The sequence below is a fragment of the Sardina pilchardus genome, chromosome 12 (genome assembly GCF_963854185.1).
Source record: "Sardina pilchardus chromosome 12, fSarPil1.1, whole genome shotgun sequence".
Lineage (NCBI taxonomy): Eukaryota > Metazoa > Chordata > Actinopteri > Clupeiformes > Clupeidae > Sardina > Sardina pilchardus.
The window spans coordinates 28,932,048-28,956,022 of NC_085005.1; the positions used below are offsets into that span (position 1 = coordinate 28,932,048).

At 40.3% G+C, this 23,975-nt stretch overlaps 2 protein-coding genes, 1 long non-coding RNA gene and 1 other non-coding gene across 9 annotated transcripts in view; 2 read left to right on the forward strand and 2 right to left on the reverse strand.

Moving 5' to 3' along the window:
- The first annotated feature begins 5,271 nt into the window (after positions 1–5,271).
- On the forward strand, positions 5,272–19,931 carry LOC134098124 (cholesterol 24-hydroxylase-like). Its single transcript, XM_062551086.1, has 15 exons — positions 5,272–5,626; positions 5,774–5,854; positions 6,397–6,478; positions 6,553–6,626; positions 7,842–7,928; positions 8,241–8,379; positions 8,605–8,718; positions 10,363–10,519; positions 10,710–10,772; positions 10,867–10,939; positions 11,037–11,121; positions 11,765–11,875; positions 13,615–13,703; positions 13,789–13,855; positions 18,995–19,931. The coding sequence occupies exons 1-15, from the start codon at positions 5,478–5,480 to the stop codon at positions 19,139–19,141; spliced, it is 1,518 nt and encodes a 505-aa protein (XP_062407070.1). The 5' UTR covers positions 5,272–5,477; the 3' UTR covers positions 19,142–19,931.
- LOC134098434 (uncharacterized) lies at positions 15,776–18,566 on the reverse strand. Its single transcript, XR_009941036.1, has 4 exons — positions 18,448–18,566; positions 17,128–17,184; positions 16,260–16,335; positions 15,776–15,946 (listed from the first exon to the last, which is right to left on the reverse strand). It is a non-coding gene; the product is annotated as an uncharacterized LOC134098434 (long non-coding RNA).
- A 348-nt stretch (positions 19,932–20,279) lies between the features above and the next one.
- On the reverse strand, positions 20,280–20,352 carry trnat-ugu (transfer RNA threonine (anticodon UGU)). Its single transcript has one exon. It is a non-coding gene; the product is annotated as a tRNA-Thr (tRNA).
- A 1,231-nt stretch (positions 20,353–21,583) lies between these two features.
- The window catches only part of ccdc85cb (coiled-coil domain containing 85C, b), a 41,872-nt gene continuing 39,480 nt past the window's right edge, over positions 21,584–23,975 (forward strand). For all 6 annotated transcript variants that reach the window (XM_062551087.1, XM_062551088.1, XM_062551089.1 and 3 more), the window contains exon 1: positions 21,584–23,127. In XM_062551087.1, the coding sequence (XP_062407071.1) occupies positions 22,419–23,127 (709 nt within the window). In that variant the 5' untranslated portion in view covers positions 21,584–22,418. The remainder of the gene's footprint in view (positions 23,128–23,975) is intronic.

The following is a 23,975-nucleotide window of genomic DNA, read 5'->3' on the forward strand; positions in this document are numbered from 1 at the left end:
GGAGTGGACTGTGGAGAGAACTGAAACTGAACCTCACCAAAATATGATGGTCTGGATTAGAGTTGGGAGTTGGGAGTTGGGAGTTGGGAACTGCCCCTTTAATGGGGCCGAAATGTGAGGTCTGGATTAGAGTTGGGAACTGCCCCTTTAATGGAGGGCTCTCTGCTGATGATGTGGTGGAGGTGGTGACACGGTCTGTCCAGGCCCCCAGACTTACTCCTCCAAGCTGAGAGGAACTGGACTCTTTTTTTTTTGATAGGATGCGTGTGTGTGTGTGAGTGTGAGTGTGTGGTGGTGGGGGGTGATAGAGCCCAGACCCCCCCCACCGACCCCCCCGGCCCCCCCGGCCCACTTCTCAGTCACCCCGCCACTGTGTGCCACCCACTGAGCCAGAGGTCCCCCATGGTGGACAGATGAAAGCGATCCAGACGACCACACGTGCTGTGCAGCACTGCAGAGAAGACAGCACACACACACACACACACACACGCACACACACACACACACACACACACACACATACACTTAGTCTCGGAAGGAAAACAGACAGCATTAGTGCTTGTCACTTGGCTCAGCCTGTGAACGTATGATTTAAGACTCTCTCTGTTTCTCTCTCTCTCTATCTGTCTGTCTCTCCATATCTGCCTTTCCTTTTCTCTCCCTCTCTCACATATGTGCAATGGCATGTGTGGGACCAAGTGTAAGTGTCACCCTTAACAATACATGTCACATGAATTAAACTGCTGATTTGTCACTGTTGATATGCATATGGCATGTTTTTATGAAAAGAAAGCAGATAACAGGTCTTCAGAAGTCTACACCACATTCTAGCTATAAACATCACATTCTACATTCTAGGTAAATATGGAGGAATAATGGATCAGAATATGACTTGCACCAACTTTACCGTGAACACATTCATGTCGTCATGCTATATGGTCTAGAGAGTGTTGCGTGTTTTTGGATCTCCCCCCCCCCCTCTCTATGTCAACAGGAGTCTTTAATGTTCTCCATCATTCTTTGAGATGCAATCATAACAAAAGGCCATTTCAAAGTCCAAACCCCGATAGCAGGGAGAGGAGCCATTGCTACTGCAGGGCAGGGAGCCAGGAAAAACAACATCAAACAGCAAATGACCTCTGCCTGGGACGTCGAGCCCAGCCACATTCCCAGAATATGATTGCTTTGTTTTGTGAGATGAATTCACATGAGACAGGCAACGGGGAATGTTATCTGCTTTTTTGGAATGATGTAGGCCCTACTTATTTTTTGCATGCCGATGTGTTTCTTATTTTTGCTATTTTATAGGCACCATCTTAAAGAATACATTGTGGTTGTATTCTTGTGTGTTTTGTGGGGGGAAAAAATATCTAAGAGCTATATTTAGGTAGCATATCTTGGATTTATATTTCAATTAGTTATTAGAGGCAATTGGGACACACATGTGTAAACCGATGCTCCCAGTTTACAGAAAGTCATTATTCATAGGCTCCAAGCCTGGCAATAGCCTACTGTCCAGGGCCAATACTGCCCCCTATTGTTTCACACTATTTTGACCTCACACTCGCATTTTATCATCTATACAGGTCTACTGCCTGAGGAACAGTCTGTTTCACTCAAATAATAACAATAATAATAGATTATAATGATAAACATATTGCATTACAATAACAAATTCTAGCTCATAGGCCTAGACTATCACATAGCCTGCACAGATCACATGTACAGGAATTGTGTTCCAAACAGTAACAAGACAATGTGATAGTCACAGTTACATAAATATTCAATCATGCTGTCTTTTTATTGTTTTATTGTTGTCTCTAATTTTTTAATTTACGCTACTCAGAGATGTATTGTTGCCATTTTTTTTGTCCAGGTGCGTTAAAACACAACTTTGATGTCTAGCAAAATCTTCAGCTTTTTTTTTTTTTTTTTTTCATTTAGGCTACTAAAATAATGATAATAATAATAATAATAATACATTTTATTTATATTCCACTTTACATCAAATCAATGATCTCAGAGTGCTACAATGCACACACACAAAAAAGAGGATAAAAGTAACATCATAAAAGAATGTAAATATAAAATAAGCTACAACCAACCAGCATATGAAAACAGATAAAAGGATATTAACTAAAGGCTTTTCTAAAAAGATGTGTCTTTAAGCCTTTTTTTAAAGAATCCAGCCTGTGATGCCCTTAGATAGTCAGGGAGAGCATTCCACTGGGTGCAGCAGAGCTGAAGGCTCGTTGCCCATAGTCCGGAGCTTTGTCCTTTTTTGTTGAATGAGATGTGCTTGTTCGGACCGGAGATGACGTGAAGAGGAGTGGGGGGAATAAGTTCTTTGAGGTAAGGGGGGACAGAGCCATGGAGACACTGGTGGGACAGAAGGGAAACTTTGTATTCAATCCTGAACTGAACCGGAAGCCAATGGGGGGATTTGAGGATGGGTGTGATGGTATTTCCGCACCCTCATCAGGATCCTGACAATGCAGTTTTGGATGTACTGCAGCTGCTGGATGTTCTTGCTGGGGATCCCGATGAGGAGTGCGTTGCAGTAGTCCAGCCTGGAGGAGATAAAGGCGTGGACAAGTTTCTCGGCGTCGGGGAGAGTGAGTGAGGGGCGGAGTATAGCAATGTTCCTGAGGTGACAAAGGGAGGTTTTGCACAGATGTTTGATGTGGGCCTCAAAAGTTAATTGAGGGTCCATTTTGACACCAAGATTTGTGACTGAAGGTGAAAGGTGGATGTCATGACCGGAGAAGGTGATGCTGGTGATAGTGGATAACCGGATCTGGTGTGGAGTGCCAACAAGAATGGCTCCCGTTTTTGAACTGTTGCAGGCAATTCGCCTTCATCCACGCCTTCTCTCCAGATAGGTGGAAACTGTGGATAGGGCAGCAGAGGGTGTTGGGTTTGTTCTTATATAGAGTTGGGCGTCATCAGCATAGCAACGGAAAGACATTCCATGCCGGCTGATGACACCACCAAGCATGTACAGAGTGAAGAGGGTGGGACCTAGGACTGAACCTTGAGGGACCCCAAAGGTGACGTAGTGTGTGACTGAATTTGCACTTCCCAGGGATACATATTCTGTTCTGTTCGTGAGATATGATGTGAACCAAGCCAGGGTGGAGCCAGAAAGTCCGATGGAAGAGTGGAGGCAGTGTAGAAGGATGTGGGGGTCAACGGTGTCGACTGCTGCAGAGAGGTCAAGGAGGATGAGAAGTGATGGAGAGCCAGAATCAGCTGCCAGCTGCAGGTCATTGGTGACTCTGACCAGGGCAGTTTCTGTACTGTAGCCAGGGCAGAAACCATACTGAAACTTCTCATATAAGCTGTTTGTGGTGAGGTGGTTGTGGAGTTGAGCAGAGACCACCTTTTCCAACACTTTTGAAAGGAAAGGTAGATTGGAGATGGGGCGGTAGTTGCATTCTTTATTTTTTACAGAAAGTCTTGGACACCCCTTTTCTTGGACTTGACTCATAGTAGATGCAGTTTAAATCACTGATATCTGATGTACAAGACAAAAAGTAAACAACCTATATTTCAATAGCAACATTACAGTTGTTCAACATGAACCAGACTATTCTAATTTAGCTGGTTTTCCTAGAATGTACCATAGAAACACTTTACATTACAGATCAGTAATATGTGGGTGATGTTATGGTAATATGCAATTTCATGGTAATAATATTTTTAGACCACATACTACAAATAATGAATGTGTAATTTCTAGACAATTACTGTGCAATTACCATACAACAACAATGCAAATAACTGGGTAAAATAAAATGGTAATAAATGCTGTAATGTACTTACCGAAGCAATAATTATTTAGGATTTACTTATTGTGACATAATGTTTCTGTAATTAATTATACCAACATGATGGTGCTATGAAGGACTAAATTACATAGTAACTTCTAAAGGCCAGTCCAAACACAAGATCCGCGACGAGACGAGCTGCAACATTCTAAAAACCAGCGACGTTCTAAAACTCTGCAACTAAGATTTGACATGTTGAATGTTTAGCGACGGCTTGCAACTGCTTGCAACTGCTTGCAACTTTTGATTCACACCGCCGCAACTGCTCTCCGCAACCGTCTCAGACCGTCGCGAATCTTTGGTTTGAACTGCCCTTAAGTGTTATGGCACAATTACACAGTGGTCAAAGTTTTTGTAGTAGTTAGTTTGATGGTAAAATGTGACCTGTTATCTGTTATTATGATGCAATAAATAAGGTAATTTCACAATAACTATATGGTATCAGGGCTGTAAAATATTGTTTTGTCTTTTCGAAAGGATTTCAACAACTCCCCACCGTACAGAAAACCTTTCGAAAAGGCAAAACAGTATTTTACAGCCCTGATACCATATAGTTATTGTGAAATTACCTAATTTATTTAATCATAACAACAGATAACAGGTCACATATTATGTTATAATAAGTAAATCCTAAATATGTATTGCTTCGGTAAGTACATATTTACAGCAGTTATTACCATTTTATTTTATCCTTAAATCCAAGTTATTTGCATTGTTGTCATATGGTAATTGCACAATAATTGTCTAGAAACATTCATTATTTGTAATATGTGGTTTAAAAATATTATTACCATTAAATTGCATACAAATTACCATAACATTACCCACTTATAACTGTTTTAACTGTTCAACCACTCCAACTAGTTGTCATCAACTATGAGTCCTGCCAACTGTTTCCTCTAGCCACAACCGTTTCTAAATAAAAGTTTGTTTCACATTTTATGTTTGCATTTCCATGCACCGGTAATTTCCTTGAAATTACATTTTCCAGTTGTTGCTATTAGTATTATTATTATTATTATTACATATTGTGTCTCACTTCAATTTACTACCACTTAGCCTTACTGTTTTTATTTTAGCCCATATTTAACTATTGTTTTAATTGGCTATTTGATTGCATTGCTTCCTAGTCTCCTTTTTTTATTTATTGACTTATTTTAACTGTGAGGCATGAGTCAATTGGATCTTTGAACTCTGTCATATTCTTTTTGCTGGGAAGCACCGGAGTCCACTGCTGCTGTTTGTTAAGTGTGCTATAGAAATTGACTTGTGACTTGACTTGACTTGATTTGTCAACAAGGCACAGAAGCGGAAAAGATCACCCACGTCATAACATGGCAGTTTTTGGTTCTGAACTCAGCAGTCCTCTGTCCCTCCCTCCTGTTCAGGGACACAGCCTACAGGCATCCCTCATTAACATACAGCACAGGTGTGCTGCTGTAGCTACACCCCAGCCCAACTCACGAGACTGGGCCACGCATCGACAGCAACAATTGTCGTAACTCGTACAGTAGGTCTAACGTTACCTTTGGTATAGATTTATATCTGTTGTTGCGTAACTGAGAGCATGGTTAGTTGGGTGCACTGCTCACAAGAGTAGCCTATAGGCTACAGTGTAGACTAGGCTGAACAACACGTCAAGAGAAAATGACGCTTATTCTCAAAATTACCGAATGGATTGGACATTTGTTGATACTACTACTTGCAGTTCTTTTTATAGGATTTGTTTTCTACTTACTTTACATAAAACATGTTCATCGAAAGTACGATCATATCCCAGGACCACCAAGAGATAAGTAAGTGACGCATCTTTACCTTCACATTGACCTAGGCTGAAACATGGCAATATGGGCTGAAAGCTGTAACATTAGCTTGCCTCTATTTTCATAAAAGACCGCAGTTTTAGATTCTTGTGTTCATTCACGTTCCTGTTTTCTTTACAGTTTCCTACTTGGGCATTTGCCAAGTATATTGGCAGACACCAGAACCCCTGGCCGTCATATCAATCAAAGATTTTTAGAATGGTAAGCGCAAAATGGTCAAACTTGTGCGTTGGCTTTTTGCTTTGTGCGCATGTCTAATTATGTTCTTCTCTGCGCGTTAACGTAAAATCATCTCCGTTTTGTTAGGTCTGTTTCTCCTACTGTTAAAGCTAGTCGCTTACAACATTAGCTTACGTCATAGGCTACCAAACACCTCGGCATTGGTTTAAAGTTGAAGTGCAAGACACATTTGGCGTTACATCCATAGATTGTTCAGTGTGAACCTAGCAGTGCATTTTACTTGACCAATTATTCAGGGTATAGTGACTTTTTAAAAAAGCCTTAGAGCATTCAAGCATTCTGGAATGAGTCTCATTATAAATGAGTTTGAAAACTGATAGGTGACACAATTCCTTAAAATAATATATTGTGAAATAATATATAAAATATATTGCGATATATTGCCTGACTCATTGTAATAGAATGCTGAATAGACATGTGGGTAGGCTGAACAGAATCTGAATGGAATAAGCATCTATGTTGTCTAAACCTAATCATGTGTTCCACTTATCTTAATGTTGTAGGACTGACAAGTATGGCCCTGTTTGCAGAGTGAACAGCCTGCATAGTGTATTTCTCATTGTCACTTGTCCTGAGGCAACCAAGGTAACAAACATATTTTCTCATAGCACATGTCTCCAGAAAACAGACTTTAACTGTTAAACGTTCTACCCTCACAGGAATTCTTAATGTCACCGAAGTATTCCAAAGACCCTTTTGTGTACAAGCGCCTCTTCACCTTATTTGGTACCAGGTAATGTATTGAAAAGTCTCATTTGTATATTCAAATACAGCAGGAAAAGCTAGCTCTTCATCTAAGGCCTGCCCATCTGACATTGGTTTAGTGGCTGCCCAGTATAGACATACATAAAATACAAGTGAAGGTGTCTTGGACTTTTTTTCCAGTCAATCAACAAATTGTTTTAGGAACATGGAAGAGAGTGGTATTAATTGGCTATTGAGTTCACATCACCAACCTTGTTCCAGAAAGGGGACTATATATTTAGCGTATGACTCATTGGGGCCAATAGAAAGCACCAAATCCAATCGCTCTTCAGCTATAAGTTATGTGCTCCTTTGTTGTTGTCGGTGCATGACTGATCACAAAATCACACAGTTTTATAACTTTTCATCAGGAGCGGTGGAGCATCAGAACTTTTTGGTTTGGCTCCCTAAACTACCTTGACAAGCCTCGCCCACATTCACCATACAGACTATTCACAGCCCGTTGTTTTCAGTTCACTGCTTGCTCAAATGATATTCCACCACCATGTTTACGATTAATCATGTTCACACATGAGATTGATTTTGCAAAGGGTATAATTAGGGCCTTATTTTAAACCTCTGGCTTGACTCTGACTCACACCAAAGGAAAAGGTTGTCATTTTTATTCAACCGTGTGACCGTGGGTAGGCCTGCCGAAAGGGCAGGCATCGATGTAATCACTGAAACTACCTACGCATTTCTCTGCTTGACAAACCAATTGAGGCTATTTTCACATGGAGAGAGGAATTGACGTAGCCCAGCAAAATGCATAGCGAGACTGAACCCCACAGAGGGAACTCGATTTCAAGGCCAACTGCAGCAGAGTTCACTTAACTTCAACAGCGTGGTGTAAACGTGGGCATGAGTTGAGTTGATGCTATTTCTTTGCATTGTCCTATGTTATAGCTGCATAACTACTGTCAGTACTCTCTTTCTGTGCCAGTCTTGCTCAGTGTCATCCTCTGTTTGATGAAATGAAGCCGTAAGCATGTGTAGAAGACATTTTGGGCCTTTTTCCCCAAACCTGGCCAATACGAGCCCAGTACAGACGAGAAGCTCTTTTTCAGTGGAGATCTTCAGTGAAGTTCTCTTTTAGTTTTGGACTATTCCTAATCCATATCTGGAGACTGTTCTTTAGAGTTATTTCAGCTGCTGCGGACCCTTTGGAATGCAATGGTAAACTATCTTGACTTCATTCTGACAGATTCCTTGGGAATGGCCTGGTGACCGCCATGGACCATGATTTATGGTACAAGCAGCGCAGAATCATGGACCCTGCATTTAGCAGCGTGTGAGTAGTACAATGTGAATCATTCACCCACACATTTAAAACAAATATCTTCTGCAACTTGTGGTACAGGTAGTGCTGACAAATATTATGCCTTTTGCTTGGGTATTGAACATATCATCACATTGATGACCATGGTGTCTAACACATTTGTTTCAGTCAAGTGCATGTTAGGATTGCATAGTATATATATAAGTATATATCCTTTTTTTGATCCCGTGAGGGAAACATGTTTTAGTGTACATTATTTGGTGTAAATGATACTGAAGGGTTTGTTTAATAGCACTCTAAAATCGATGACACTATGATCTGTAGATACTTACGCGGTCTGATGTCTACGTTCAATGAGAGAGCGGAGCGCCTGATGACCAAACTGGAGGAGCATGCCGAGAGCCAGCAGCCTGCACACATGCACAAGCTGGTCAACTCCTTCACCATGGACGTGATCACCAAGGTCACCTACTGCCTCTTTGAGCCCTCTGTGGAAAAGAACATCAATAACAGTGTTATTTACTGAATAATATGTACAACATCTTACTTGCTAACCTTCTTATGTACTGTATATAAACTACATCAGGGTCTTTCACAGATTTTCCAGTAATATTTTCAATAACAAACATGTTTCAAACGTATTATAGCGTTGTGTTATTGATTGTCATGAGGTGATATATCCATGCAGGTCGCTTTTGGAGTTGACTTAGACTTGATCAACGTTATGGACTGCCCATTCCCACGAGCCATTGAGTTATGTCTTAAGGGCATGATACACTACATCCGAGATCCCATTTTTCAGGTAAGATATGACAGTTGCATGGGAGAAAACACGCTGCAGTCTTGTTTCTTGGGGTTCTAGCAGTGCAAGCTTTATATGAAGCCATATATGAAGCAAGCAATATAACCATTTTTGGTTCTATATAGCATCTTTTTTTTCTAAGAGTGTAGTAATATTTCCTGGCATTGCATTGCAAATTACATGACTGTTGAAGACTTATGAAATTGCACTGTTACAAGTAAATAAGTGAAGTAAATTCTGGTGCCCCTGAATTGGGGATATTCATTTCAACAACATTTGTGACATTTGTAAAGGCAAAGCTCAGAATCAACTAAGCACTCAGAGAGTGCAGACCTCTGTCAAGCGAAAAGTTATCTTGTGAACAAACAAACAAACAAACAGACAGACAAACAAACAAAGCCCAATGAAAACATAACCTCCTTGGCGGAGGTGACCAGGTATCGTTGCATGTGGTTTAACATGGGCTGAGGTGACCTAAAATGCAAGAGACATCCTGGATCAGATTTGGAGGATAAGTGGAAAGATTGGGTTTTGCCGTCTTTATGACAGAATCAAAGTAACGGTGTTCAGTGGGGATCACTGTCTAGACCTAGCCTGGGTAGGCTATACCCATAGACCTCTGAAGTTCGCCTACAAAAAGGATCCAAAGCTGCCATCTTTGCCCATATAAGGAGATCCGGGAGTTAATTGAAGCTAACTGCCTATGGCAAGTTGCATTGTAAGTTAGCTCTGGGGTAGCAAATATCAAAGTGTGCCGTCTTCACCTACCGAAGATCACAGTATCCACTAGACGGCAGTGGACAAAACTGTGAAGCGAAAAACGTCTGCATTTCCAATGTCTTCGTCCCCACGAGAGTTTAACAGGTGCGATAATTGAAAATCCCCATGTTATTTTCCCATAGAAGAAATCTCAAGATACCAGATCTCCTTATTTGGGCAAAGATGGTAGCTTTTTTGTAGGCGAACTTCAGAGGTCTATTCTGCCTTGCGTGTGATTTCATTCATGTTTGCCTCAGCCTGGAACAGCAAGATATGTGGTGATATTGTAGTTCTAGGGCCTAGAATCTAGGTTATGCACAGAGGCATTTGATAGACATTTAATAGACATCTGTAGTAGTATAGTATACTGTATATACTCTTTTGATCCCGTGAGGAAAATTCAGTCCCAATCCCAATCTGTGAATTAATGAAACACACACAGCACACAGTAAGTGAGGTGAAGTACACACTAACCTGGAGCAGTGAGCTGCATGTCTGCTCAACAGCAGCTGAGGGAGCAGTGAGGGGTTAGGTGTCTTGCTCAAGTGTGTGTGTGCGTGTGTGTGTGTGTGAGGGGTTAGGTGTCTTGCTCAAGGGCACTTCAGCCATGGATGTGAGCGTGGGAGAGCAGCGCTCAACCACTCCCCCCGCCCACACTGATTCAGGAACCGAACCGGCAACCTGTCAGCTACAAGCTGGAAGCCCTAACCAGTAGGCCCACGGCTGCCCCAATAAAGCGCCCAATAAAGCGCTCTCGGCATCCTCAAATGCAAGAAAAATTAATGTTTGGTTCCCAGACCTAATTGAGATATGGTGGCATTAGCCAAGCTAGCCAGGGTTGTGATGGTAAATGAAAACTAAGAGTAAAACTAAAACTTCTTTCAGTATTGGTACAAGAATAGGCCGTTGGTGCGGGAGATCAGGGAAGCCGCGCAGCTTCTCCGTGATACAGGAGCCACCTGGATAAAGGAGAGGAAAAAGGCTATTCAGGCTGGAGACGGTGTGCCTAAGGACATTCTAACACAGATTCTCAAATCCGCAAGTAATGACCAATTTATGTACATATCAGTATTAATTCAGTACATACTGGTGTTCACATGCTGTAAATGACTATTGAGTATGCTGCCACTTCAATTGGCCCAGCACATTTGTGCAAATAGAGAATTTAAAAAAATAAAACATTGTTTTTAAGGGCTGGCTATTCAACTTAACATTTTGCTTTATCTTCACAGAAGAAAACAAAGATGATGATGAAGAAACAATGCTCGACAATTTCGTCACTTTTTTCATAGCAGGTTACTATCGTATTACACCGAAAATCAATCTAATTGAGCAATAAAATCACCCACGTTGCTATGCATCAATCACCTGATTTTTGTGTATATTAAGGCCAAGAAACAACGGCTAATCAGCTGTCATTTGCCATCATGGAACTGGGAAGACATCCTGAAATACTACAGAGGTATGACGGTGTTATAAGTGACCTAATGCATAATACAAAGGTAACTAATGGTTTTAAAAGTGTTAAAAGACATTAATAAATGTGCTCATCATCTCAGGCTCAAGGAGGAAGTGGATGAAGTCCTTGGGATGAAACAGGAGATCAGCTATGAGGACCTGGGAAACCTCACCTATTTGACCCAGGTCATTTATTAGTTGTGGTGATATTATGAGGAAACCTCACCTATTTGACCCAGGTCATTTATTAGTTGTGATGATATTATGAGGAAACCTCACCTATATTAACCCAGGTCATTTATTAGTTGTGATGATATTATACATTATTAGTTAGGATGACGTTACACTCCAAGAAACAGTTTTCAACCAAGAATGAAATACGTCTATCTAACATTGCCACAAATGTGTAATTGCACAAAATAATCTAAAATAATGGTTTGATGCAAAATAGTAATATTGTCTTTAAAAGCGTATTCTGTTAATTATATTTGGTGTGTTAATTATATTGCTATTTCTTAAACTTAAGTCATTTGCTGTTCATTTTAATGTTTGATATAATGTTTATTGATATCATTGTTTGACGCTTTGGACGAAAGCTTATGCTAGAGCCATAAACATAAACGTAGATAGTTCTCATAGAGTCTGGATTTTCATGTTTTGTTTCGAGTGGACTTGGACCTTGTTGACAAGCTGGTAGATTCTCAACTCTTTTGTCTAATCAAACTGTTTTAATTGACTCTACTTCTTGGTCTACTGATCATAAGTCTTCTCACTTTTTGCCATTTCTGCTTGAGTTCTGAAAATATGTCTGTAAATCTCCATACTGTAGGTGCTGAAAGAGACTCTGAGGTTATACCCAACTGCTCCTGGCACCTCTCGCTGGCTGGAAGAGGACACGGTCATTGATGGCATCAAGGTCCCAGGAGGATGTGGTATCATGGTGAGTGAGTGCCTCTCAAGTTCTTATAGGCAGAGGTGGGTAGTAACACGTAACGTAACAAGTAACGCACACCTTTAAAGGGCCATCAGAAATATAAAATGAATAAGTAAAGTCATTTATCATCAAAGTACTTTTTTACTTTCACTTGAGTATATTTCTCAGGTGGAAATTACTTTTACTCAAGTCATTTTTGAAGGGAGTATCGATTTGTTTTTTATAGGGTGCCATCTTGAAACATACTTTTGCATGGATTCAGCCTCTTAAACTGAGACCATTGAAAGTTTCATGAAAAGTCACAAATGAGAACTTCATTGAATGCCTCGATGAAGAGCTTGTTGAAGGTTTTATTGAAAGTCTTATATAAAAGTCTCAATGAAAGTCAGAGTTGATAGTGCAACTACACCATCCTGAATGATTTAATAGATAAATAGATAGATAGATAGATAGATAGATAGATAGATACTTTATTGATCCCCAAGGGGAAATTCAAGGTCCCAGCAGCTTAAGACACCACACACAACATACAGTACAATGTAAACAATGTAAACAGGAAGATTAAAAAGCAAATCAACAATCAACAATCAACAATGACTAAAGGAGCAGTAGAATACTATAGATAAGGTATGCATGAATGTACTGAGGATTGGTACTGTGATCCAGTCTGAGGTGTGTGTCAAGTTGGTAGTGCAAATAAGTCCAACAGTGCAACAGTGCAAGATTAAATTCTAGTGACCACTAATAAATATGTACAGTACAAAATGTAAGCATAGTAATAATAATAACAGTACTAATATAAATATATGGACAATTAAAATAAACTTAACATAGTAATAATATAAGAGTTAGACATGAGGGTAGACATGTAAGCCATGCCATGTAAGTGTATAAGAGGGTGGAGATATACTATGCATAGAAGTCCAACTCTCCTTTTCCCTTCAGTGAAGCATTGTACAGTTGTATGGCCCTGGGTACAAATGACTTTCTCAGTCTGTCTGTTGTGCATGTCATGGAGCGTAATCTCCAGCTGATCAAGCTCTTCTGCTGTATGATAGTGATGTAGAGTGGATGACAGTCATTGTCCAGGATGCTGTGTAGCTTGTTCAGGGTCCTTTTGTCTGATACTGAAGTGATGCACTCCAGATCAGCTCCCACAACAGAGCCAGCCTTCCTTACCAGCCTGTCTAGTCGCCCAGCATCCCTCTTCCTAGTGCTTCCTCCCCAGCATGCCACAGCATAGAAGAGGACGCTGGCAACAACAGACTGGTAAAACATCCAGAGGAGCTTGCTGCAGACATTGAAGGAGCACAGCCTCCTCAGGAAGTACAGCCTGCTCTGCCCTTTCTTGTATATTGCTTCAGTGTTGACTGACCAGTCCAGTTTATCGTCCAGATGTACGCCCAGGTACTTGTATGTGTTCACCACCTCCACATTGACCTCCTCAATGGTGACTGGCAGCAGAGCAGGCTTAGACCTCCTGAAATCTACCACCATCTCCTTGGTCTTGGTCGTGTTGAGTTGTAGGTGGTTGAGTCTGCACCATTGCACAAAGTCCTCCACCAGGCTCCTGTATTCCTCCTCCTGCCCATCCCTGATACATCCCACAATTGCAGTATCGTCTGAAAACTTCTGCATGTGACATGACTCCGTGTTGTAGCAGAAGTCAGACGTGTAAAGGGTGTAATATGACCGGCTCGCTTGTTTCGTAAAGGATGTTTTGTAACATTTTCATCTTCTTTTAGTTAAGTTCGTACGTGAGTTCAAGGTTGGACAAATTCTTCAAAGATCCAGAGAAATTTGATCCAGAGAGATTTAACTTGAAAGCTCCCAAGTAAGTACTCAATGTAATTTATGATTGAATACATGCAAAACTTTGAACCAAACTAAACAAATTATTCTGTACATTATTCCCTAAGGCCTTATTTTTGCTACTACCCCTTTGCTTTGGGTCCACGGTCCTGTCTCGGACAAAATTTCTCCCAGGTGAAACACACACACTCACACACACACACACACACTTCAAGTCACACTTCACATAACACATAACAAGATCAGCATTTTCCCTCTACACTGTAAGCCCCAACAGGTTCAATGAACTCAAAATATTTGATGAAACTGATTACCTCAAATTATTTAGCTACGTTAACATATTCTTTAAGTAATTTCTACTTAAAATGAGACTTTTCTAAAGCTCAAAATCTTTAAGGACAAGGATCCAATTAAAAAGAATAATGTGAGAAATATATGTTTTAAGTAATTACTACATTAGCCAGACAAGCTCTTTAGACTCCAAATCTTTAAGAAAATGAACAACATTAAAACAAATAACTTCAACAAACAAACATTTTAAGTAATTACTACTCAAAACTCTAAACTGTATTCACACTCATTTTTTTTGAGGACATTGATGAACTGAAACATAATAATTTGACGATCAAAAATTTTAAGTAATCACTACTTAAATCTTGGATAAGTTCAAGGAACCTGATCATTTTGAAATCATTGTTAAATCTAGTAAATTTGACACTAAAGATGGAATTGATTTTTTTAAGTTAACGCTCCTAATAATATATTAATGTTATCAACATGACTCATTCAATTTCTCAGACCTAAACATGATCAATTCAGCCTCTTATATTTTTAAGTTGACTTAACTCTATTGAAACACATTTTATTGACTGTTTATATTTACTATTGTCCTCAAACACAAACATATTTTGTTGTGTGATCCAACTGAAAAACTATTGAAAAGACCATTTCACTGCACATTCCATTTATTTAAGAATTACATTTGAATTCTAACAGAACAACCTCCCCAGCAATGGGGTTATTACAAAAAAATCAAAGAAATAACAACCATTTCGTCAACAAAGGTACAAATACTCAAATAACAAAAATAATAAGGCCAACATAAATAAAAAGTAAAAAAATAAAAAAAAATAAAAAAACACTTCACTTCATTGCTTGCTTGAGTATTAAAATGCTGGCACAACCAACAATGAGATTTGGAAAACAGACTGCATACTCATCCATCATCAGCAATTCATTTTTAAGGCTAAGTAGTCTAGAAGGTAACGACTTCAGGTCATCCAAACCTATTATAATTTTTGAATGAAATTAAATGCGTAAGACAATTGCTTTGGATAATCGACATGAAGTGCATAAATTAAAGGGATAATCCGGAGTGAAATGCACTTTAGATCAATTTTTCGGACTATTGGGGGTACATACGTTGAGTTGACACCAAAATCATGTCATTCGGATGTATTTTGAGAAAGTTCGAGCTCACCGTTTTTAGCCAAAACTCGTTAGCCTGGAAGTGACCGGGGCGTGTCCTTTCGCCCCTACAAAACGCTATTTTTATACCTCTTCTACTGTTCCAAACAACACTACACTTACGTGGTAGTGAGTAGAGGGTCTCTTAAGCCAAACCGAAGTATCCCCACGTCTTTATGTGGTCGGATAGAGAGTCCAGAATGAATTTAATCGAGTCCGTACCTTTCCGGAAATGTTAGTAAAGTGTTGTTAAAACGTTGACAGCTGCAGCATTGACATTTCCGGAAAGGTACTGACTCGATTAAATTCATTCTGGACTCTCTATCTGACCACATAAAGACGTGGGGATACTTCGGTTTGGCTTAAGAGACCCTCTACTCACTACCACGTAAGTGTAGTGTTGTTTGGAACAGTAGAAGAGGTATAAAAATAGCGTTTTGTAGGGGCGAAAGGACACGCCCCGGTCACTTCCAGGCTAACGAGTTTTGGCTAAAAACGGCGAGCTCGAACTTTCTCAAAATACATCCGAATGACATGATTTTGGTGTCAACTCAACGTATGTACCCCCAATAGCCCGAAAAATTGGTCTAAAGTGCATTTCACTCCGGATTATCCCTTTAAGGCAAACAGTAAAATTAACGCATCTGTCAACTCTGTTATATCACACTCAACAATAGCTCCCTCAAGAACTATAGAATGGATAGCATGACCAAACTTCACAAGGGAGTCCGTATCACTTGAGACAGTGAGAATAGATACAGCTGCATCCGAGAGGTCAGGCAGGTCAATTTCTTCTGCCTGAAGAACATGACAGTAATTAGTTAATGAGTAGAGTAGTCAGTGAAAAACACTACATACATTACAAACACTATACATACTGTATGTGTATTTCATATAATATGAAATACCAGTGAATGAAAAGTCCCAAATATGACATCCTGTAGTATGATTTAATTGCTATTCTGGTGGCTAGGAAGATGGTTGTGGTTGTTGTCTTTTGGTTGCAATGTAGTATCAGAGAGGGTTAAATAGAAATAGAGATATACAGAGAAGATAAACTAAGAAAAAAGGAAATAGTGAAAGAGGACACACAGTTGAATCAAAAACATACATTCCAGGTCATCCTGCAGGAAGATTAGAAGGGCCTGCAGAATAATTGTTCGTCTGCTGTTGACATCGGCATCTTCCTATCAAGACAGAGAGAGGGATTGTGAGGTAATGGTAATGACAAATCAGCAGAATAGTAATCCTATGCATATATTAAATAATACTATAGTACAAGCGACATGTAAACACAAGACACAACCTCCTGCTCAGTTTTTCGATGAAATCTTGAGAGATGAATTTTCAGTGCATTGATAGACTGGAAGGTCCAAATCGAGGGCTGAGAACCAAAGGGGCGTAAGTGACATTTTGGTCAAAATTGAGTTATATATCACCTGAAAGCTGAGAGCTCTTTCTAGCTGACAAAATTATAGAAGTAAAATATTTGTAAATATAAAGTTATTGAACAAAAACCAAAGGTCTTTAACTGTGATCATATAGAAGCAGTTAGATTTGTTTGGGCTCTCCTATTAAGTTGGTGAAATGTCACTTACGCCCCTTTGGTTCTCAGCCCTTTAAATGCATGAGTGGTGTATGCATGGTCATGGGCTGACCCTTGAAAACTGACTGCGATTTAATCAATAATGGCAAAATACTGTAACTGAGCTTCTTGGAAAAGGCGTCACATAACCACATAGCCAACCCATTTTGGTATATAAAATCTAAAGTCTAAGGTGTTATCCCTTCCTTGATACAAAAATATCACTCAACTCTAGCCTTTGTGTATCCCCATGGAGAGATGCAAAGGGATACGGTTAGACTAGGCTATTCTCATTGGTGAATAAATGCTTACAAAATATTACTATAATAATATAGGCTACACAGTGGCTACATTGTGACAGTAGTAAATTGAAGACCAGTAAATTATCACTTACCATGGCATGATGGTGGTTCCTTGCACAGAACTGAAAATGTCACAGCGCCATCTGGTCCTGCAGGAGAAATTAAATTATTATGATGACTATTATTTCACTTCAGCACGAAAGCCAGTCAGACAATCTCTTCATATCCCTCTATAGACATGCCTATCAGAGTCAGACGTTGACATTGACCATGCTTAGGCTATTGTCAGTAAGTTCAGAGCTAGGCCTACAATTTGACTTCCTATCTGTGTTAACAAAACTGTGGAATTGACGTTAATATAAGACAGATGTTACCGCTGCAGGGTTACTCTTCAACTAGGCCATGGTAGGCTACTCTTTGACCTGGACATTTTAAGAAAAATGTAACCAATGCATTTTTTTATAATACAGCGGACTTAAACTGTTATTGGCCGGGTTTCCCAAAATTGTTAAGAAGCTCTTAAGTGCTAAGAACTTCTTAGGAGCGTTGTAAGAATGTTCTAAGAACGCTCCTAAGAAGTTCTTAGGACTTAAGAGCTTCTTAACGATTTTGGGAAACCCGGCCATTTACTGTCCATGCATGAATCACGGGGTGCCTCTCATTTGGTATTTTATACATCCTCCCTTCCTTCCTTGGTCCTCGTCCTCACCGATCTAGATAAGGAATGATGGGGCGTCAACAATGGGGTAGTCTATCCAGTGTTAGATCAGTGGGAACGAGGCTAGAGGACCGAGCATCGAGGATCGAGGAGAGTTTGAGAGCCACCCATAGAAAGCGCGAGTGGAGTGGCCACTTCAATGAGTATCCACAAAGCATCAAGGGGCGGCGGAAACTTGTGGATAGAAACTTAATGCGAACCATGTAGCCCATGGCAGCTAGGTAGTCCACCAATAAATTGTTAAATAAAGCGCGTGGACTGTGTGTCATGTGTTTGATTACCAAGCTTCATGTATGAAACATTGCTGCAGAAACAGTTGATAGACTGCTAGTGCTAAACCAAACAACTTTGACAAGATTTGGGAAAGATTCGTCAAAGATTGTAGTCTTTTGGGTAAAGCTTGAATGGCAGGCATTAGTTAGAAGACTACAATCGTTCAAAAATCTTTCCCAACATCTTGTCAAAGTTGTTGTAGGTACAGCCTAGTTGTTGTAAGTAGTAGGCTAGGCAATCACTCGGCTGGCTAACCTAGCTAGCTAGCTGACGACTGACTGAGACAACAAACTTTAGTTAACTCGCTAAAACATGCAGCTAGCCCACAAAAGGTCTCTTTCACATAGCCTACGCTTTAGCTGAGGTCTGCCCGCTGGAAGACGGTAAACAAATAAATTAAATAATGAAAGTGCGTTCTTACCGTTGCACCTTTGAAGGCTGCTGCTGATGGATCTTGATGTTGTTGTTGTTGTCTACATCCGGGTGCGCAGCAGTCCTTGCAAACTCGTCTGATGTCAAAGTGTATTAATTTACATCCGCCAAAATCAACCATATAGCTACTAGTTCATCCATCATTTCCAATTTTTTAAATGATTATTTGTTTTTGTGGGTTTGTGTTGGTTTGTGTAGGTTAGTTGCAAGTGGTTGCAAGCCGTGTTGAAATGAACCTAGCCAATGAACTAGCACGTCATTATTACGTCAGACGTAATTTCAATCCACTCTTGAAAGAAATGAGTTAGGAGGTCAGTTCTACTCATATACTAAGAGCTACTCTACTCTAAATAATCAATAACTGGGAAACCAGTTGAGTGAACTTAAAACTTTTGTGGTTCCAGAAGAATATGGCAGCTTTGAGTACAGCTCTGCAATTTTATTGAGTTTATAGCACTGTTGGGGAATACAGTGTACTAGTAGAACCAGTTGGCATTCTCAACCAGCTTAGCAATAAATTCCATGTTTGCGTGCAGATGGAGGCAAAGGTCGCAATGGCTAAACTGCTGCAGAGATTCGACTTCAGCCTGGTGCCCGGCCAGTCTTTTGACATCCTGGACACTGGGACGCTACGGCCAGAGGGCGGGGTGATCTGCACGATCAAACACTGCGGCAATGCGTGACCCTCCAGGCCTGTCTTGAAAATTCAATTAAAATGTGTTATTAGTGCATACAATTATACAGAGTATACTGTATGTAGTGAAATGCTTTGTCCCCTGTCTCTATGGCTGTGCAGTGTGTAAATAAATAAGGTTATAAATAGAAAAAGAAGATAAGAAGGAGACGAAATGTCTAAAGTACATGAGGTGTACCTTGAATTTCCCCTTGGGGATCAATAAAGTATCTACAGTATCTATCTATCTATCTAGGTGTTTCCAACATGCTTGTGCTCCTGCTCTACAGTCCTCATTCAGTATCCCGATAACTTGGGGATAGTAACTTTTCTGCCTTCTCTCTGTGTTGTTGGCCCTCAGGCAGCGGTAATGTTTCCCAGAGTGTAAGGTAGAGAGGAGGCAGTTGGGGTGACTGGGATTTTCTTTACTGGACTTTACTCTCCTGATGTACAGTACATTTCCTCTAGGTTTGGTAGTGGACTCCTGGTGGTACGTTCAGCTGATCTCATCTGATACATACAGTACATGATGTATGATGTATTTGATTACTGAAATATGTATTGACCAATAAATTGACAAATAAAATCAAAGACAGATTGATGAAATGAGTAATTAAAGATGTATAAATACAATGTACATGTAACTAAAGATGGCCATGTCTCAAAAAACTCCCTATGACTATGTAATAATGTGTACCGATACACTAACACTTCTAAATACAACTCTTATTGGTACATCTGCAAACTACTGAATTTTAATAACTTTATGTATTATAAAATCTTAATAAAATATATTTACAAAAAACATTTCAGACTGAATGTATTGTTTTTTGTATATTCTTACAGAATTGTGTTATTATAGCCTAGCTGTGCTTGACTTTGCATAGATAGACAGTGACAAATTCACAAGTGAATAAATAAAATAGGCATAACACTGAAAATTCATCATCTCTGTCATTTTGCGTCAAATGACATAACACCATGATTTATCACTCCCTGCGTCTTGCTCTTTCATCAGTCTGCTCATGCTCTTTTAAGTAGACATACAATGTGTCTGAATTCACTTCGTCGCTGCTGCATATTCACTGACAACAGTCATACTTTCATGAGGACATACTTCAATTTATACTGGTGAAAAAGCTGTCCACAGGCCCCAGCGAGGATCGAACTCGCGACCCCTGGTTTACAAGACCAGTGCTCTAACCACTGAGCTATGGAGCCAGTCAGTCCGCCCTAGTGGTATGATTTGGAATTAAAACTGTAACTAATACTGCCAATTTATGACACACTAACGAGTCTTGGTTTCATTTTCGAATGTGTATTAATTACTATTAGCAAAGCGCAATGATAAATCGTGATATTGAACTGATGGAGATTGTGAAAGTCCGTAATGTAAAAGAACCGTAGGCTATGCTGTGTCTGCAGACGACATTGTAGGCCTACATTCAATTCAACGACAATGTAATTTTCACCAATACCCACTAGATGGAGGTGTTCTCAAGGGGGTTGGAATTTCATCTCGAAATAGGCCTATAGCAAAAATGCATTGTACCAGTTGTCTGAATGTCTGCCCGTTGATATTTTCCCTTCAAGTAACTTATATACGACAAAAACAACAACAACAACAACAACAAAAATACAAATAAAAATAAACGACCCTTTTCACTGCTTTCTGATTTTACCATGTAACCTGTAGACCTGTGCTGAGCAGACTGGCTTTCAGTAAATGTATGGCTAAAACTAAATGGAGAGTTGATATCTTGATATCTAAGGGTTAATGCATGCAGAGATCACTTAATAAGCAATATGTTGTATGATATATATTTTTAGGATATCATTAACTGTGACGAGTCGTGGGGTGCACTTATAAGGTGGACATAGTAGTTAAGCCCATAATTATTCAAGTCACATTTTGGCTTGTCCAAGAAAACACAGCCTATACATTTTCTTTCTTCATCTATATTTTGAATGGTCTTTTGTCCCATGCATATGGCAATTTGCCATAGTTAATAATGTAGGCTGAACTGTACCATATTGTAAGCCTACATTAGGCCTACATGGAAACAAATTTCAGTTCAGTGAATGCAAAATGTGAATCTACCCTCAGTTGGCTTTATCATTCTAAAGCCAGCCGTCCACATAGTTTTCATGGAACACCTTATATCTCCTATTTCTAACAACACTACAATCTCTCAGAAACTCAGAGAAGTAGGAAAGGATTCAGTTCAGCACCACCAAACCCACATTTATCAAAGAATAAAAAGAGATGACATATGGTCATACACTGTTCCATAAAGATAACTGTTAAGCAAGCCATAGCTACCTGTTGGAATACATGATTGTATTAATTCTGCACTAATTGGCTAGGGAGCAGGTGTACTTTTAAACTCACTTTTTGCCTACTGGCCCTTTAAGAAGGCAGCGCCAAGCGAAGGCTAGGCTTGACCATACTTTTCATCTGAGTACCTGCTCAGACTCTTTCCCTTCGTCTTGATTGGCCGTCTTGGCCAAAATCCTCTTGAATGATTTCAAACCAATCCTTTGGAAGCGGGGGAGGACTGCGCTAATTCCTAACCGGGAAAGGATTCAATCCCCCTCCGTTTACCCCTCACGGAGGAGAAGCCTGAAGGCTGCTTGAGCGTTTATGGTCGTCGGAGCGTTCCCTTCTTGCCTGGAATGAACATGGAATTTCTAAAAGTGCAATCACATTGCACCTTCGCGATTTAACATTTACACTGGGATAGGTAACGCCAACGTGGATTTTACAAAAAAAAAATGCTGATTTCATGTCTGGTAAGGCTAGATAATTTAGAGCTACTGGCGTCCTAAATTTTCTGCACATGCTACACAGAATATCTCCGCCACACAGTGACATTTGCTAACGTTGACGTTAGGGCTCTTATAATGATGGAGTCAACGTAATGACTCAAAAACCTAATTTTCACGGTAAGATATCGAGCGCTAAATTTCTTTTAACCGTTGTTTTTATGATATAATCATACATTATCGCAGTATAGACCAACAAACTGTAGAGTGTTTTAAATTAGTTAACACAAGCAACAATCGACACGGCTGAACGTAGGTGGGAGGGAACGGTTCGTGAAAGTCGTCAATCAAGATCATAGATTCCGTGGAGTTGTTGTAACTTGGCCAGTGTGATCTGATGATTTTGAGTGAAACTGTGCAACAGATTAGCATGTATTTGCATTCCATTACAATGACACAGTTGAGGCTCGGATAACTGTTGTAACGCGGACCGTGGAAATAAATTCAGCCTACCCGAGGATATGGCGAAAAATTGCACTGACGGACTAAGGGATGACCTTAGTAAGGTTTCAGACGAGGAACTACTAAAATGCAGCAAGGAGGAGCTGGTCAAAAGACTAAGAAAGGTGGACAGCGAGAAAATGAACTTAATGATAGAACACGGCAACATGATGAAAGATGTCAATCGTCGGCTGCAGGTGCATTTGCACGAGATTCGAAATCTGAAAGAGATCAACCAGAAACTTCAGGATGACAACCAAGAGCTCCGAGAGCTCTGCTGTTTCTTGGACGATGACAGGCAGAAAGGCAAGAAACTGTCACGGGAATGGCAACGCTTTGGCAGGTACACGGCGAGCGCCATGTGGAAAGAGGTGGGCCTGTACCAGCAAAAGCTTAAGGAGCTCGAGGTCAGCCAAGAGAGCGTGGTGCGTGAGAATTCGGACTTGAAAGAAATCATCCTCATGCTGGATGAGGAGAGGAATGGAGCAGGGTCACGAAGCTCCATCGACAGCCAGTCGAGCTTGACCAACCTGAATGGGGGGACGAACAACGTCCGAGACGTGGGAGATGGGAGCAGCACCTCCAGCACGGGGAGTGCGGGCAGTCCGGACCACCACCACAATCACGCACACAAACCCGGGGAGAGCAAAGTGGGCACGACCATAGGGAGGTCTATGGATGACCTCTCGGCTCCACATCACCACAGAAGTATTCCTAATGGTCTCAATGGTAAGTAAACACACCAGATGAATCACTCTCATTGCCCTCTCAAACTTGTAAGCATATTGAGGTCACTATGATGCCAAACCATGTTAACAAATGGCACTATCTGGCCTACCTTCTTGAAACGCCCCACTCACCAAAACCTTGATGGTACATTTGAGCTGGTTTCTAGGCAAACCAGTTTCACCCTAACCATAAATTTGGTATCTTTAGCATTTGGTCTATACTCATGCAATTCCTTCAGGTCAGAGTCTTTGTCAGAGTTCTAACCACATTTCTGAATTTATAATTCCTCAGTTAGAAAAGTAATGGTGTAAAAATGCCCACCAAGATTTTCTCCATTTTCATCATGCATGCTCCATGCAGAGATGAAAGCAGAATGTGAGCAAATGGGTTCAATCGACATGGCCTCCTACTGTTAAAAATACTAGTTCAGTAGTGCTGTCTCGCAGACAAATGTAGTGCACTTTACTCTAACTATAAACTCAGTAGGCTATTGTTCTCCTAATTTGCTTGTTAATATTGGCTGTTTCATTGTCTATGAGGTGTCCACGAGACAGCTTGTGTTTAAGTTCAATTAGTTACAGTTCAGCGTTCTTCTTATTAGGATTACAAATTACACCAAACGTGCATACATTTCAATGGCACATACAGTAGAACCTATACAGGCCGACGCATGGATTTAGGTCACTTAGTATCATGCAACATTAAAGAGGGGCTTATCTTAATTGTATTTGGAGGGGATTGTGCAAATTGCTTTTTTTGTGTGTTTCGCTGATGCTCATTGCAGTGCACCCTTTATCCATGCAGTGGTTCAGATGGTGAGGGCCTGTGTGAGGACCACAGTATGGTCC